Here is a 16,471-nt window from a genome sequence, read left to right as displayed (position 1 = left end):
CTCCTCTCCAAATTCGACTATGTTGATGGCCTTACACTCTCCTTTTGGATTCTCTTTTGTGTTGCTTGGAAGAGTACTAGGAGGGAGTTCAGTAACTTTCTTACTCAGCTGACCCACTTGTGCCTCCAAATTTCTAATGGAGGACCTTGTTTCAGTCATGAAACTTTGAGTGGTTTTAATTAGATCAGAGACTATAGTTGCGTAGTCAGAGGAGTTCTGCTTAGAATTCTCTTTCTGTTGCTGAGAAGATGATGGAAAAGGCTTGCCATTGCTAAACCTGTTTCTTCCACCATTATTGTTGTTGAAACCTTGTTGAGGTCTCTGTTGATCCTTCTATGAGAGATTTGGATGATTTCTTCATGAAGGATTATAGGTGTTTCCATAGGGTTCTCCCATGTAATTCACCTCTTCCATTGATGGGTTCTCAGGATTATAAGCTTCTTCTTCAGATGAAGTGTCCTTAGTACTGCTTGGTGCAGCTTGCATTCCAGACAGACTTTGAGAAATCATATTGACTTGCTGAGTCAATATTTTGTTCTGAGCCAATATGGCATTCAGAGTATCAATCTCAAGAACTCCTTTCTTCTGATTCGCCCCATTGTTCATAGGATTCCTTTCAGAAGTGTACATGAATTGGTTATTTGCAACCATTTTAATGAGTTCTTGAGCTTCTGCAGGCGTCTTCTTCAGATGAAGAGATCCTCCAGCAGAGCTGTCCAATGACATCTTGGACAGTTCAGACAGACCATCATAGTAGATACCTATGATGCTCCATTCAGAAAGCATGTCAGAAGGACACTTTCTGATCAATTGTTTGTATCTTTCCCAAGCTTCATAAAGGGATTCACCTTCCTTCTGTCTGAAGGTTTGTACTTCCACTCTAAGCTTACTCAATTTTTGAGGTGGAAAGAACTTTGCCAAGAAGGCATTGACTAGCTTTTCCCAAGAGTTCAGGCTTTCTTTAGGTTGTGAGCTCAACCATATCCTAGCTCTATCTCTTACAGCAAAAGGGAATAGCATAAGTCTGTAGACCTCAGGGTTAACCCCATTGGTCTTGACAGTGTCACAGATTTGCAAGAATTCAGATAAGAACAGATGAGGATCTTCCAATGGAAGTCCATAAAACTTGAAATTCTGTTGCATTAGAGAAACTAATTGAGGCTTAAGCTCAAAGTTGTTTGCTCCAATAGCAGGGATAGAGATGCTTCTCCCATAGATGTCGGGAGTAGGTGCAGTAAAGTCACCCAGCACCTTCCTTGCATTGTTGGCATTGTTGTTGTTTTCGGCTGCCATGGTTTCTTCTTCTTTGAAGAGCTCTGTTAGGTCCTCTACAGAGAGTAGTGCTTTGGCTTCTCTTAGATTTCACTTCAAGGTCCTTTCAGGTTCAGGGTCAGCCTCAACAAGAATGCTTTTGTCTTTGCTCCTGCTCATATGAAAGAGAAGAGAACAAGAAAATATGGAATCATCTATGTCACAGTATAGAGATTCCTTGAGATGTCAGAGGAAAAGAAGAATAGAAGGAGGAGGTAGAATAAGAAGAATTGGAACTTATCCAGAGAGATAGAGTTCGAATTTTTGATAGTGGAGGAGTGTTAGTCCTTAAATAGAAGGATGTGAGAATAGGGGAAGAATTTTCGAAAATAAAGTAAAAGATTTTGAAACAATTAAAAGAAATTTTGAAAATTTGATTGATGATTTTCGAAAACTAAGATTAAGAAAGAAATAAAGTGATTTTTGAAAAAGATTTTAAAATTAGAAATCAAAAAGATATAATTGAAAACTATTTTGAAAAAGATGTGATTAAAAAGATATGATTGAAAAACAATTTAAAAAGATTTGATTTTTAAAATTAATGACTTGGCTAACAAGAAATTTAAAAGATATGATTCAGACATTAAACCTTTCTCAACAGAAAAGGCAACATACCTGAAATGTTGAATCAAATCATTAATTGTTAGCAAGTATTTTTGAAAATGGAAAGAAATTGATTTTGAAAATATATGATTGAAAAGATATGATTTGAAAAAGATTTGATTTTGAAAACTTATGGAAACTTGAAAAAAAATATGAATTAAAAACAAAATCTTCCCTCTTGTGCCATCCTAGCGTTAAACGCCCAGAATGGTATCCATTCTGGCGTTTAACGCCCAAAATGCTACCCTTTTGGGCGTTAAACGCCCATCCAGGTGCCCTGGCTGGCGTTTAAACGCCAGCTTTCCTTCTTCACTGGGCGTTTTGAACGCCCAGCTTTTTCTGTGTAATTCCTCTGCTGCATGTTCTGAATCTTCAATTCTTTGTATTATTGACTTGAAAAGACACAAATTAAGAATTTTTTTGAATTTTTAATGATGAGGAATAATCAAAATGCAACTAAAATCAAATAAACAATGCATGCAAGACACCAAACTTAGAAGTTTGTATACTATTGACACTAACAAATTGAGAATGCACATGAGAAATAACAAAACACTCAAGACAAGAGAATCTAAAGATCAGAGCAAGAAAATCATCAAAAACAACTTGAAGATCAATGAAGAACATAATGCATGTGATTTTCGAAAATTAGGAGAATAAAGACATGCAATTGACACCAAACATAAAATTAGACACTAGACTCAACCAAGAAGCATAAAAATATTTTTGATTTTAAGATTTTATAATTTTTTTGGATTTTTCGAAAATTGAGTGGAAAAGAAAATAAGGATATCAAAATTCTTAATAAGAATTTCCAGGAATCATGCAATGTTAGTCTAAAGCTTTAGTCTAAAGAGATTAGACATGGCTAGCCAAGCTTCAACAGGACATTACATTCAAGAGCTAAATTGATGAAAATCAATCAGCTTTGGTGATGATGAAAACATCATCTGAAACTCTAGAATTCATTCTTAAGAACTCTGAAGAACAATACCTAATCTAAGCAACAAGATGAACCGTCACTTGTCCATACTCAAACAATCCCTGGCAACGGCGCCAAAAACTCGGTGCACGAAATTGTGATCATCAATGGCGCCATCAACATGGTACGCTCAATTGCAATCTCAACTCTTTATCACAACTTTGCACAACTAGCCAGCAAGTGCACTGGGTCGTCCAAGTAATAAACCTTACGCGAGTAAGGGTCAATCCCTCGGAGATTGTTGGTATGAAGCAAGCTATGGTCATCTTGAAATTCTTAGTCAGGCGGATTAAAATGGTTATGGAGGATTGATAATTAAAAGAAGAATAAAACATAAAATAAAGATAGAGATACTTATGTAATTCATTGGTGAGAATTTCAGATAAGCGTATGGAGATGCTTTGTCCCTTCAGTCTCTCTGCTTTCCTACTGTCTTCATCCAATCCTTCTTACTGCTTTCCATGGCAAGCTATATGTTGGGCATCACCGTTGTCAATGGCTACAGTCCCGTCCTCTCAGTGAAAATGTTCAACGTGCTCTGTCATAGCACGGCTATTCATCTGTCGGTTCTCGATCATGTCGGAATAGAATCCAGTGATTCTTTTGCGTCTGTCACTAATGCCCCACAATCGCGAGTTTGAAACTCGTCACAGTCATTCAATCCCTGAATCCTACTCAGAATACCACAGACAAGGTTTAGACCTTCNNAGTGAGAATGATGATGAGCGTCACATAATCATCACATTCATCATGTTCTTGGCTGCGAATGAGTATCTTAGAACAAGAATAAGCTGAATTGAATAGAAGAACAATAGTAATTGCATTAATACTCGAGGTACAGCAGAGCTCCACACCTTAATCTATGGTGTGTAGAAACTCCACCATTGAAAATACATAAGTGATAATGGTGATCATTGGCTTTGGCCGCAGAGAGGGAACCAGAAGAACCAAGATGAAAATACAACAGCAAAAGGTCTTATTTATAGGGAACTAGTAGCTTAGGGTTTACAGAAATGAGTAAATGACATAAAAATCCACTTCCGGGTCCACTTGGTGTGTGCTTGGGCTGAGCATTGAAGCTTTCATGTGTAGAGACTCTTCTTAGAGTTAAACGCCAGCTTTTGTGCCAGTTTGGGCGTTTAACTCCCACTTCTGTGCCAGTTCCGGCGTTAAACGCCATAATTCTTGAGCTGACTTGGAACGCCTGTTTGGACCATCAAATCTCGGGCAAAGTATAGACTATTATATATTGCTGGAAATCCCTAGATGTCTACTTTCTAACGCAATTGAGAACGCGCCAATTGGGCTTCTGTAGCTCCAGAAATTTTACTTCGAGTGAAGGGAGGTCAGAATCTAACAGCATCTGCAGTCCTCTTTCAGTCTCTGGATCAGATTTTTGCTCAGGTCCCTCAATTTCAGCCAGAAAATACTAAAATCATAGAAAAATACACAAACTCATAGTAAAGTCCAGAAAAGTGAATTTTAAATAAAAACTAATAAAAATATAATAAAAACTAACTAAAACATACTAAAAACATACTAAAAACAATGCCAAAAAGCGTATAAATTATCCGCTCATCATCCTTCTCTTGTGGTGTTTCTGCTGATATATAATTCAGATTCAGCTTTTATCTCAGTTAAAGTAAGTAATCAAACAAGTTCTCCTGGTTTTGTTCACATTGATAATTTGGATAAGGTGAGCTTTTTATAGCCCTTTTATTCTGTTTCTTCTGAACTTTCATCTTTGGTTAATAAATTGCTTACTCTCCTTTATTTAGTGAAGCTTTCATGGCCCAAGACATTGGTCAATAAGTGGTTGAATATCAAGTGCAAAACTGATAACTTTCAAGCAGATGATGACGTTGATGATGATGTCCTTTATCAAGGTAATTGACCAATTTTTCACATGGCTTCAATGCAATCTAGGACTATAGAATTGGGATTCTTAGCTTTCATTTAAAAAGATTGTTTTTTATTTACTTTTTAAATGGCTAGACTAGTTAACTATACATATATCTTTTCAATAATACACCCTCAATTCTATTTAGCTTTTGTGAGCAATGTTCTTTTCTTTTCTTTCTTTGTTTTTCTAATTTACCCTTAGTTATGTTGTTTTCCAGCTTCCATGGTTTTTCCTACCATTATTGGTACCCCCAAAAAATTTTTTGTTTTGTTTTGTTGTGTTATGTTTGATTGAGTGACATGATTAAATAACAATGTAAAGAGCACAGTTTTATTTACTTTATGGTTTTTCCTTTTGCATTTTGGATATTGGTGCAAAATTGATATATCTGTCTCAATTCATTTTTAATTTTACAATTTAGGTTGATGATTCTCACTTTACTCTTTGAGACAACGCCGTTTTTTCCTTTTGCACTTGAAATTAAGCTGATTGGCATGATTTTGTGAATTTAGCATTCAGCTTTAATGAGAATAATAGAAAAGCAACAAGTTTGTTTTCTTGTATTTTTAATCTTTAATCTGATACTTGCAATTGGAACATGTGATTCATTTGTTGCTCTTACCAGGCAGACTTTTTAGAATTCATTCGGTTCTATGATTTTGTTTTCTTCATTTTGTTTTCTTCATGTGTCGTGAGAATGGTCAAAAGAATATTTGTAAGTAGACCCGTCATTTCCTTCAACATAATCTTGTATTGATTGCGTATGGTGGTGAATCAGTATGCAAAATCCTTACATGCTTCTCTTTTTGAATTATGATAATCTGCAGCTATAAGCAGGGCAGTAACTGCTTGGAAATTAGTTCTTGCTGGAATGAACAAGGGAATGAACGCTGATACAATTGTTAAGGGCAAGAGTTTTTTTGATGGTGATGAAGACCATCATGAAAAAGATGTGTTTGAGAAGAATTTGAAGATGCTTTAGAATATTTTTTAGTCATTATGCCGAGATTAGAAGATTAATGATTTTTTGTTTGTTAAGTTTTTTTCGGATATAGAGTACAAACTTTGCATTTTAATTGATATGTGATATAAGTTTCATGTGACTTAAATTATCTCTTCTTAAGATTATGTTTTTGAATTGTGTAAAGATGATTTTTATTATTTAAAAAAATTATTTAGTATAATTATGTGTTTAATTTTATTTTATAATATTTAAAAGGACTTAGGGCTACACTTATATAGAGTAGCTATAATATACAATGCGGCTACGTTTTACAAGTGATGTAGTAGCATTGAAAAGTGTAGCCTATTCTGGTAAAAATGGAAGCTGAAAAGCGTAGCCTTTGGTCCTGGACAGCATCAGTTGAAAAGCGTAGCCTATTCCCAAACGCCAAAAGCGTAGCCCTTGGTGCTGAAAAGCGTAGCCTTTGAGAATAGGCAACAGCCGAATAGGAATTACCCCAAAAAACGTAGCCGTAGCCCAAAAAGCGTAGCCGTAGTTTAAGACATCATTTTTTTTTCACTTTTGCCTACACTTTTCAAATGTACTTGAATGGATGTTTTTCTTGTAGTGTTAATTGTAGTTTTATCCTGTATCCTAGTAGGATACATGTTAGCTAAATAATAATAATAATAATAATAATAATAATAATAATAATAATACATGTGCCACTTAAATTAAATAAGCCAAATTAATTAATTTGAAATACCTATTAGATCATTCTAAAATCTTAATCACATTAAGAGAATGCTATGCTAGCACTGTAATATTCCATACCAGCACTGATTAGGAACGAATGAAGATTTATAATTTGTAAATTTAAAAATTAATTTAGCCATTTTTAAAAATTAAAAACTACTTTAATGAGCGTTCTTAAGGTATGATGAACTTGCAACTCTCAAAATAATATACCGTCTCATCCATAAGGTAAAAGATATATTAATACCTTTGCCATCATTATAGTGTTATTACGTATTCCACAAAGAACATATTAATTATTGCATCCTAATCCTAAATTCCGAATCCAACCGATGAATTGACATCTAAATCACACATGTCTTAAAACATGGAAAGCATTCAAATATGGCTTTTATATAATCTAATAATAATAAGGGTTCGGGATCAATTTGGCAATTTGCACTCCAGATAATAAATTAAACGCGCTAAGTCAATGATATATGGTTTTTATATTATAAAAGCAGTAGTTGAATTTGGTAGCAAAGCTTGCAAATTTTCATTTTTGTAAGTGAATGTTATTCACTGTTTAGGAACACACACGAGAACACGACTAGGTCAAAAAATTGGCATCGCCCTGTTGAATTCCAACGTGTGAAGATTGGCTAGTCAACATTATTGTACTTATGCAAATGCAATGGGATCTTTTACGACTTTTATTTAGCTTAGGTGCCACCCTATGACGCGGTGTTTTGACCAGCTTTGTCCTAAGCAAATTACCTACGGATGACAATATGACATCAATATCTATGTCAAAATGCACTAATTTGACTCACTTTTAGGATTTACAAAAATTGTTTTAATTTGTACACGGTATAAAAGTTAAAATAATTCAAATCTATATTTATAAAAATTAAAGTGAACATTTGCCCTTTAAAAAATTGAAACTTCGTACAAGTGAGGATCACATATAATATTTGAAACTGTTACGGTCCAATCCAATTGGCATGTTAATCCGGTTTTGCACACGGGACGATTTGACCTGAGAGGCTGTCTCATATCGGGGCAGCGATCCGGACACCTGCACTCCTGCTGCCAACCACATGACAGCTGGGAGAGGAAGTTTCTTGGAAGGAGACCTCTTCTGTGGGGTCCGCACTACTAACAGGGTATATATGGAGAGGGTCCTACCCCTCCCCCAAGATACGTCATCACACCCTTTTCTCCAAAAATCACCTGCTCACTTCTGACTTGGACGTTGGAGTGTCTTTGCAGGTGACACCCCCACCTTTTCAATACTCAAAGAGCTCGTGACCTCGTCTACCCACGCGCCCGATCCAGATCCCAGCTCATCCCCACCAACTCACAAGGGAACAATCCGACCCGTCCGGTACTACGACCGACCGAATATTGGCGCCGTCTGTGGGGATAAACGGATGACATAGATTTTATTTTGGAGCCTGTAGCGGTAGACGATGGGGGCAACCCACGGAGAATGGAAGGAGGGGCAACCTCGGGGGTTCCCAGCACGAGCGCATCAGATCCCCGCCGAGGCAGCCCGAGAAGCGACCCTTTGGAGGAACCGGTAGCGATAGAGCCAGAATAATCCAGGAGCTGCGCCATAGAGTGCAGAACCTGGAACGGAAAGTGGCAGTCAGGGAGCGTCGCCAATCAACGCCAAGTTTAGAGCATTCCCGACCCTCCCAAAGAAGGGAAGGAAGCCCTCGAAGTAGTCACTCCAGGCGTACTCCGAGCCCCGAATCGGAACCCAAGAGCCAAGAAGAAAGTAGAGAAGCGCCGAGAAGATGGCGAGAACCCTTGGTATATACCCGAACGCATCGCGAAGGCTCTAGAGAAAGACCAAGGAGAAACCGGTCACGCGGAGAGGACGGTGGAGAAAGGGCGAGGAGAAGCCAACAACCTGTGATCATGGGAGTAACCCCTTTCCACCACTCGATCCTCGAGGTCCGACTTTCGAAGCACTTTGATAAGCCGACCAACATGCGGTACGATGGGACCCAAGATCCCCAAGAACATCTGACGACCTTCGAGGCCAAGATGAACTTGGAAGGGGTCGGTGACGAAGTCAGATGCCGCGCCTTCCAGGTCACTTTAGCAAGCTTGGCGATACGATGGTTCAACGGCCTCCCTCAGGCCTCTATAACGACCTTCGGAGACATTACCCAAGCCTTCCTAAGCCAGTTTACTACCCGTATCGTTAAGGCGAAACACCCGATCAACCTCCTTGGCATAACACAAAGAACCAGAAAGCCGACCAGGAAATACCCAGACAGGTTCAACGACGAGTGCCTAGAGATCGACGACTTAACCGACTCGGTGGCTAGTTTATGTTTAACCAACGGGTTGCTAAACGAGGATTTCAGGAAGCATCTTACCACCAAACCCGTGCGTACGATGCAGAAAATCTAGAACGTGGCGAGGGAGTATATCAATAATGAAGAAGTCAGCCAGGTAGTGACGGCCAACAAGCGGCAGCCTACCTACAACCAGCCTCGACAGTACAGCAGCAGAGAGAGGCTTGAGGAGCACTCCAAGGACGGAGTCCCGACCAAAAACTCCAGGCCGTTTCCCCGGGTTGGCAAGTTCACCAATTATACCCCCCTAGCCGCCCCAATTGTGGAGGTCTATCAACAAATAGCCGATAAGGGTATCCTGTCGAAGCCCCGACCTCTCAAGGACAGGACCGGGGGAAACAAGAGCCTCTATTGTGATTACCATAAGGGCTTCGGTCATAAGACCCAAGACTGTTTTGATCTCAAAGACGCCTTGGAACATGCAATCCGAGACGGAAAGCTGGCGGAACTATCCCATCTCATAAGAGAGCCGAGAAGGAGAGATAGAGATCGGCCCGAGGACAAAGACAGAGTCGTAAGGCAAAAGAGGGAACCAGAGGAGGACAGCAAACAGGGACTCACGGTGGTGAATGTCGTGGTCGAAAGGGATGCTGCACCCAGGTCGAGATCGGCGTGCAGAAAGGATGCCAAAGTCTTGGCAGTATCCTCATCGAGAACCACACCTTCCCCCGGGAAAGTACCGCTAATCTCGTTCGGACCTAAAAACCAGTGGATTGAAGGCATGCAAGAAAACCCTCCTATGGTGATCACAGCAAGAGTTGGAACCGGACTGGTTAAGCGAATCCTGGTGGACATTGGCACAGATTCAAACATCATATTCCGCAATGTGTTTGATGCCTTAGATCTACGAGATGCCGACTTGAAGACCCACGAACACGGTGTGGTCGGTCTTGGAGATCACTTCATCAAGTCGGATGGGATAATTTCTTTGCCGGTCTCCATAGGCAGAGGTCCAGTGAGGAGGACCGTAATGCCGGAGTTCGTCGTCCTAAGGGACTCTACAGCATACAACATCATAATGGGAAGAGAAACCATCAATGAACTCGGAGCAATAATTTACACTAAGTTGCTGGTGATGAAGTTTGTTTCTGATAACGGGTTGATTGGATCCATCCAGGGAGATTTAGAGAAGGCAGTCGCCTGCGACAACGCCAGCCTTTCCCTAAGGAAGAAATCCAAAGAAGCAGCTGGAGTCTTCTTAGCCGACCTAGATGCAAGAATTGAGGACAAGCCCAGGCCAGAGCCCGAGGGAGACCTCGAGAAGATCAGGATCGGCTACTCGGAGGCAAAGTTCACCTTCGTGAATAGAAACCTTCCTTATGAAGTAAAGGAGCCATTGGTGGAAGTGATTTGGAAAAACGGCGACCTGTTCGCGTGGACGCCAGCCGACATGCCAGGTATTGACCCCGAGCTCATGTCGCATCACCTGGCCATGAGAGCGGACGCCAAGCTGGCAGCACAGAGAAGAAGGAAAATGTCCCAGGAAAGAGCCGATGAGGTGGCCAGACAGACGGCTGACCTCTTGCAAGCGGAGTTCATCCAGGAGTAGAGTACTCAACATGGCTGTCAAACGTTGTCTTGGACAGGAAGCCCAGCAGAAAGTGAAGGATGTGCATAGACTACTCTGACCTCAACAAAGCCTGCCCCAATGATCAGCTTCATGGATGCCTATTCAGGGTATAACCAAATCCTGATGCATCGGCCAGATGAAGAAAAGACGGCGTTCATAACGCCAGGGGGAATGTATTGCTAGAAGGTGATGCCCTTTGGGCTGAAGAATGCGGGAGTCACGTATCAAAGGCTGATGAACAAGATATTCTGTGATCTCATCGGCAAAACGGTGGAAGTCTACGTAGACGACATCCTAGTGAAAACCATCAAGGCCGGCGACCTCATTGGTCACTTAGAAAGCATGTTCGCAGCTCTTCGGCGACACGGTATGAGGCTGAACCCACTCAAGTGCACTTTCGCTATGGAGGCCAAGAAATTCTTGGGATTCATGATAACCCAGAGAGGAGTAGAAGCCAATCCGAAAAAGTGTGAGGCGGTCCTACAGATGCAAACCCCAGAAGCGTAAAGGACGTGCAGAGACTGGCCGTAAGGTTAACGGTGCTATCCCGATTTCTTGGCACTATCCCGATTTCTCGGCGCATCGGCTGCCAAAGCCCTCCCTTTCTTTAACTTGATGAAGAAAGGGATCGCATTTGAATGGACCCCGGTTTGCAAAGAATCTCTCGATCACTTCAATAGAATCATCTCGTCACCCCCAGTCCTCGGTAAGCCCAAAAACGAGGAAATGCTATTCTTGTACTTGGCAGTGATAGACGAGGCCCTGGCGGCAATCTTGTTGTGAGAAGAGGGAAAAGTTCAGCAGTCGGTCTACTTCGTAAGCAAAGTGCTACAAAGGGCAGAGTTGAGATATAGCAAGTTAGAAAAACTTGCTTACGCGCTGCTGACCTCGTCCCGCAGGCTCCGACAATACTTTTAAGGGCACTCGATAACAATAAGAACAGACCAGGCAATCCGACAGGTCTTGCATAAACCCGACCTGGCGGGTCGGATGATGGCCTGGGCCATTGAGCTGTCCCAATATGACCTGCACTATGAGCCTAGACACGCCATCAAGGCCCAAGCATGGGCGGATTTCCTAGTTGAGGTCACATGAGTTCTTCCCGGTAACCTGAACACATGGTGGAAGCACCACGTAGATGGAGCCTCCAACCAAACGTTCGGAGGAGCAGGAATCATTCTGGAAAGTCCTAAATGACTCGTGTACGAGCATTCGATCAAGTTCGACTTCCCCGTATCCAACAATCAAGCAGAATACGAGGCTCTCCTTGGCAACCTCCATCTGGCAAGGGAGGTTGAGGCCACCAAAGTAGAAGTGTGTAGCGGCTCCCAGATCGTCACGTCACAGGTCAATGGGACATACCAAGCTAGGGACTCACTGCTACAAAAGTACTTGGAACAAGTCAACAAGTAGGAGTTCGATGAGGTCACCGTGCAACATGTCCCTAGGGAGAAAAACATAAGGGTTGGCCTTATGTCAAAGCTGGCAAGCACGAAGCCGGGAATGGGCAACCAATCCCTCATCCTGATGAAGGAGCCAGCAGTGACCTTACACCTTGCCCGCTCAAGCCCCTCATTGATGGACGCGATTACTGACTTCTTGGAGAGCGGTAAACTCTCCAGTGACGAGAAAATGACAAGAGGGACAAGAAGAGAAGCAGCCAAGTATACCGTAATACAGGGCCAATTGTTTAAGAAAGGGCTTAACCAACCCTTGTTGAAGTTCCTGCATCCCGACCAAATGGACTACGTGCTACGCGAGGTCCACGAGGGATGTTGTGGTCACCACGTCGGAGGGAAGGCCCTTACCCGAAAACTTGTCAAGGCTGGTTATTACTGGCCTTCGATGATGGCAGACTCTAAACCATTTGTGGGAAAATGCAAAAGATGCCAGGAGAACGCCAACTTCCACAAAGCACCGGCAGCAGAGTTTAGCCTTATGATGGCCTCCCGACCATTTTCGCAATGAGGAGTTGACCTGTTGGGACCCTTTCCGCTGGGACCCGGGCAGATGAAGTACTTGATCGTTGTCATCGATTACTACACCAAATGAGTAGAGGCCGAGCCACTAGCCAGCATATCATCGGCCAACTGCCGAAAGTTGATATGGAGCAAGTGATAACCAGATTTGGTATCCCAGAGGTCGTCGTCTCGGATAACGGCACCCAGTTTGCTGACAAAAAGTTTGGAGAATTCCTGGCCGGCTTGGGCATTAAGCAAAGGTTCTCGTCAGTTGAACACTCCGAGACTAACGGCCAAGTCGAGGCCGCTAACAAAGTCATCTTGCAAGGCCTCAAAAAACGACTTAACCACAAGATAGGGGCGTGGGCAGACGAGTTGGCCTCGGTCCTCTGGTCCTACCGCACAACCCAGCAATCATCTACCGGGGAGACTCCTTTTCGCCTTATTTACGGGGTAGATGCGATAATACCTGTGGAGATCGGTGAGCTGAGCCCGCAACTGATCTTGGGGGGAGTCGAGGAAGCCATGAAAAAAGACCTAGTAGACAAGGCTAGGGAGGTAGCCAACTTGTCGGAAGCGGCCCTGAAACAAAGAATGGCTCTATGCTACAATGCCAAAGTACTCAAAAGGAAATTTGAGTAGAATGAACTGGTTTTACAGCGTAACAATATCGGTCCACCGACGCCAGGAGAAGGAAAGTTGGCATCCAATTGGGAAATCCCATATAGGATAAAAGAGGTAATCGGAAAGGGCGCCTACAAGTTAGAACGACAGGATGGCAAAGAAGTCCCGAGAATATGGAACGCGAGTAACTTAAGAAGATTTTATTCCTAGACCGAGCACACCGACTACACGGCCTGCCAGGCTCAGTAAGATCCGCATTATCCTATGATGAATCTTCTACCTTTGTCAATCCTTTGTTATTACTTATGCCTAACTAATTAGCGAATAGTATTCACTTCTTGATTGAACTTTTTCTTCCATTTTACATTCTATATTGATAACAAGTTTGTTATATCGAATAAACATTACGGTAACGCGGTAGCCCAGGACTGATCACCCCGGGAGACCAACAAGAGCAACACATCATAATGAGTGGCCATAACAACAGTAAAAGCCACGACCTAGCTACGACAGTTACCAACATAATGGTAAATAAGCAAGTAAGACAATACCAACAAAACGGTGACAAAATATAAAGGAAGTCACCAAATAAAAGCCGACCAAACGGCCAACGTTCACAACATCAACCCAAAAGGTACAAAGTTCACAAAACCATAAAGACCTTAAAAAATTCACAAGGTTACAAAGCTTACTTCCTAAGCAAATCAACAATCTTACCATCCCTAATAGCCGACGTATCGAATTCAGGAGCTACCACCTTCACTTGGGCTTTAAGGGCTTCCTCGGTCATCAAGATGGGGTTTTTACCCTGCTTCACAGTTTCTTTATACTTCTTTTTTAAATCAGCAGCTTCAACCTAGGCAGTCTTGGCCAATAAAGCGGCCTCGTCACGCTCTTTCTCTAACCCGGCTACCGACCTTGAGCTACCTTGACCTGACCCTCCAAAGTGAGCTCTCGCTTGGTCAGACAGGAAATCGCAACATCGGAAGTCTTCACTTTCTCCTCAGCAATCGTGGCCTTTTCTTCGGCAGCCTTGGCCATCTGCTCTGCGCTGGCTAACTGTTGCCGAAGCGATTCTACTTCAACTTTGTATTTGTTATTTGCCTGGACAGAAGACTCAAGCTTGTTCTGCAAGGATTGCATCCCCGCCAAAGCTAATTCCACTTTTCTCGCTATGGAGGCTCCCCGGAGCAAGGTACGATACATCCACCTTGCTTGTGAGGAGAGATCCCCACCATGGAAGAAGTCCTCCGTGCCGGGAAGCAATTGGGAATCAATGAAGTTTCCGGCATCGAAGTTTTTCTCCATCACCGTAAGAGCTCCTTCGAGGCTGGCAGATGGTTTCCTCTTCTTCAGGTTGGCCACGACAATCACCTCCTCTTCCTCGGGTTCAGGCCGAGGACCCGAGCCAGCGCTTGTCCCGATCATTTTACCTTGGGAGGCTTGGGACGGAGTCTGGGCATCAACAGTATTATGAGGGAGCACATCAGCGGCGTTATGGGGAGGCGCCTTCTGATTCTTATTATTTTTGGGAGTCACCTCCTGGTGTTCGTCGTCACTATCACCACCAAGGAACGTGTTGAATAAGGCATCAAGTTCTGTCACCTTGGTAGACATTCCTACTATAACAAAACAACAAGACCCGTTAGTCGTGAAATCGGGAAAGCGAATAAAAATAGTAGTTCAAGAAACCCAAGTTAAAACCACTCACAAATGTAGTTTCTAGCGACGTCCTGATCACCCATGAGGAGCTGGGGGTTACATGATTTTTTGAAAAGACGGCTAACAACACGTCGACAACTCTCTTATTTTTGGGAGGCAACTCCTTGTAAGTGACCTTATTGAAGGCGTTGGCCCCCGCCCTGAAACTCCAGTAGGTCAGGATGTGCCTTTCCCCTTCCAACGTCAGCCAAAATGGATGCCGACCTTTAGCAAGACGAACCTTAAAATATTTGTCCTTGGATCCATGGTATGAATCCTCGAACAAGCCAAAGATCCTCCGACCTTGAGCAGACCGGAACGACATAAACCCCTTTTTGGCCTTCCCTTCCTTGGAAGGGTTCGTCAGGGTAAAGAGATAAAGGAAAACCTCCACATAGACCAGCAGGTCTAGATACTCACACACCATCTCGAAACAGCAGATGGAAGCCCAACTGTTCGGATGCAATTGGGACAGCGCTACGTTACATCTATTGAGCAGCGCCATCTGAAAGGGGGAGAAGGGGATACCAACCCCCAATTGGGTAAACGTTGCCTTATAGAACCAAATTCAATCGGTAATCCGCGGGGAGTGTAGGTTGAGTTCATATATCCGCTCATGAGCAGCGGGGACGTAGACCACATAGTTGGCTTCCTCGTCGGTTCCGCCACATAAGTACTAGGCTTGTCGGAACTCTGCGAGCTCCTATTCGGCCATTTGGTTAGGGGAGTCTTTCACGTCCGAAGTTACCCAAGCGTACCAGTTGTAAGCCACTCTTGCGACAGGAACCCGTGTAACAGGGCATTGGGCCATACCTACAGTGGGGGTACCACTCAGTTAGTCTACGAGATCGGGAGTTCGGAACTGGCCCAAAAACTACATCTTGCCTATTCAATGACTACAACCAAGCATGACCAAAGCAACTCCTAGCAAATCTTAAATGAATCCTAAAAACTAATGTACTGGAATGGTAACCCCCCTAATACGCCTACTTAACGCTAATGTTATCCAACATGCAAATCAATCAGAGAGACAACATGCATGCAGAGGCATGAACAGTAAAGTAAGGCCACAGGATGATTACCAGGATGATTGTACTGATTCGAAAGAAAACAAGAAGAAGCAAATGCGTCAGCACTCAGGTATCACAGCAAGGAATTTTGAAAGTGAAAAAGGGAAAATGCAGAAGAATGAGAAAATGGGAGACAGAGAGGAAGAAGAAGCGGTTGTGGACTCGAAAAGCAAAGTGTGAGGCAGAAAAGAAATTGAACTGTAAATAATTCAAGAAGCGCGAAAGGTAGGGGTAACATGGTCATTTCACGCAAGTTTTAAATAACCCATAATGAGCATTAAATGCCTAGCTCAAAAAACAAGGCGAGAAATAGCGCTTCCTTGAAAGCGACGAAGCCCACACGCGCACGAGAGGAGCGTTTTGGCCGCGGGGACCGACAAAGTGACAACACGCAGAAGGGAACAGAACGCGCCAACAACGGCGCTCACGGCCATAGCTAGCGCGTTGGGGGCACTGTTACAGCCCAGCCCAGCTGGCATGCTGATGAGCGGATAATTTGTATGCTTTTTGGCATTGTTTTTAGTATGTTTTTGGTATGATCTAGTTAGTTTTTAGTATATTTTTATTAGTTTTTAGTTAAAATTCACTTTTCTGGACTTTACTATGAGTTTGTGTGTTTTTCTGTGATTTCAGGTATTTTCTGGCTGAAATTGAGGGACCTGAGCAAAAATCTGATTCAGAGACCAAAAAGGACTG

The 16,471-nt window shown here is 42.7% G+C and overlaps 2 protein-coding genes and 1 non-coding gene across 3 annotated transcripts; all 3 read left to right on the top strand.

Annotated features, from left to right (window-relative positions):
• The first annotated feature begins 780 nt into the window (after positions 1 to 780).
• On the top strand, positions 781 to 888 carry LOC127743669 (small nucleolar RNA R71). Its single transcript, XR_008005053.1, has one exon. It is a non-coding gene; the product is annotated as a small nucleolar RNA R71 (small nucleolar RNA).
• Positions 889 to 5,483: 4,595 nt separating this feature from the next.
• LOC110276866 (uncharacterized) lies at positions 5,484 to 10,398 on the top strand. Its single transcript, XM_021133968.1, has 4 exons — positions 5,484 to 5,514; positions 5,627 to 5,753; positions 7,941 to 8,818; positions 8,936 to 10,398. The coding sequence occupies exons 1-4, from the start codon at positions 5,484 to 5,486 to the stop codon at positions 10,396 to 10,398; spliced, it is 2,499 nt and encodes an 832-aa protein (XP_020989627.1).
• A 2,069-nt stretch (positions 10,399 to 12,467) lies between these two features.
• Positions 12,468 to 13,022, top strand: LOC107469959 (uncharacterized). Its single transcript, XM_016089340.3, has one exon. It carries the CDS (start codon positions 12,468 to 12,470, stop codon positions 13,020 to 13,022), a length of 555 nt encoding a protein of 184 aa, XP_015944826.3.
• Positions 13,023 to 16,471: the final 3,449 nt, after the last annotated feature.

The sequence above is a fragment of the Arachis duranensis genome, chromosome 10 (genome assembly GCF_000817695.3).
Source record: "Arachis duranensis cultivar V14167 chromosome 10, aradu.V14167.gnm2.J7QH, whole genome shotgun sequence".
Taxonomy (NCBI): Eukaryota; Viridiplantae; Streptophyta; class Magnoliopsida; order Fabales; family Fabaceae; genus Arachis; species Arachis duranensis.
Note: the sequence above shows the minus strand (reverse complement) of the source record. Positions and strands in the feature narration are given on the sequence as shown.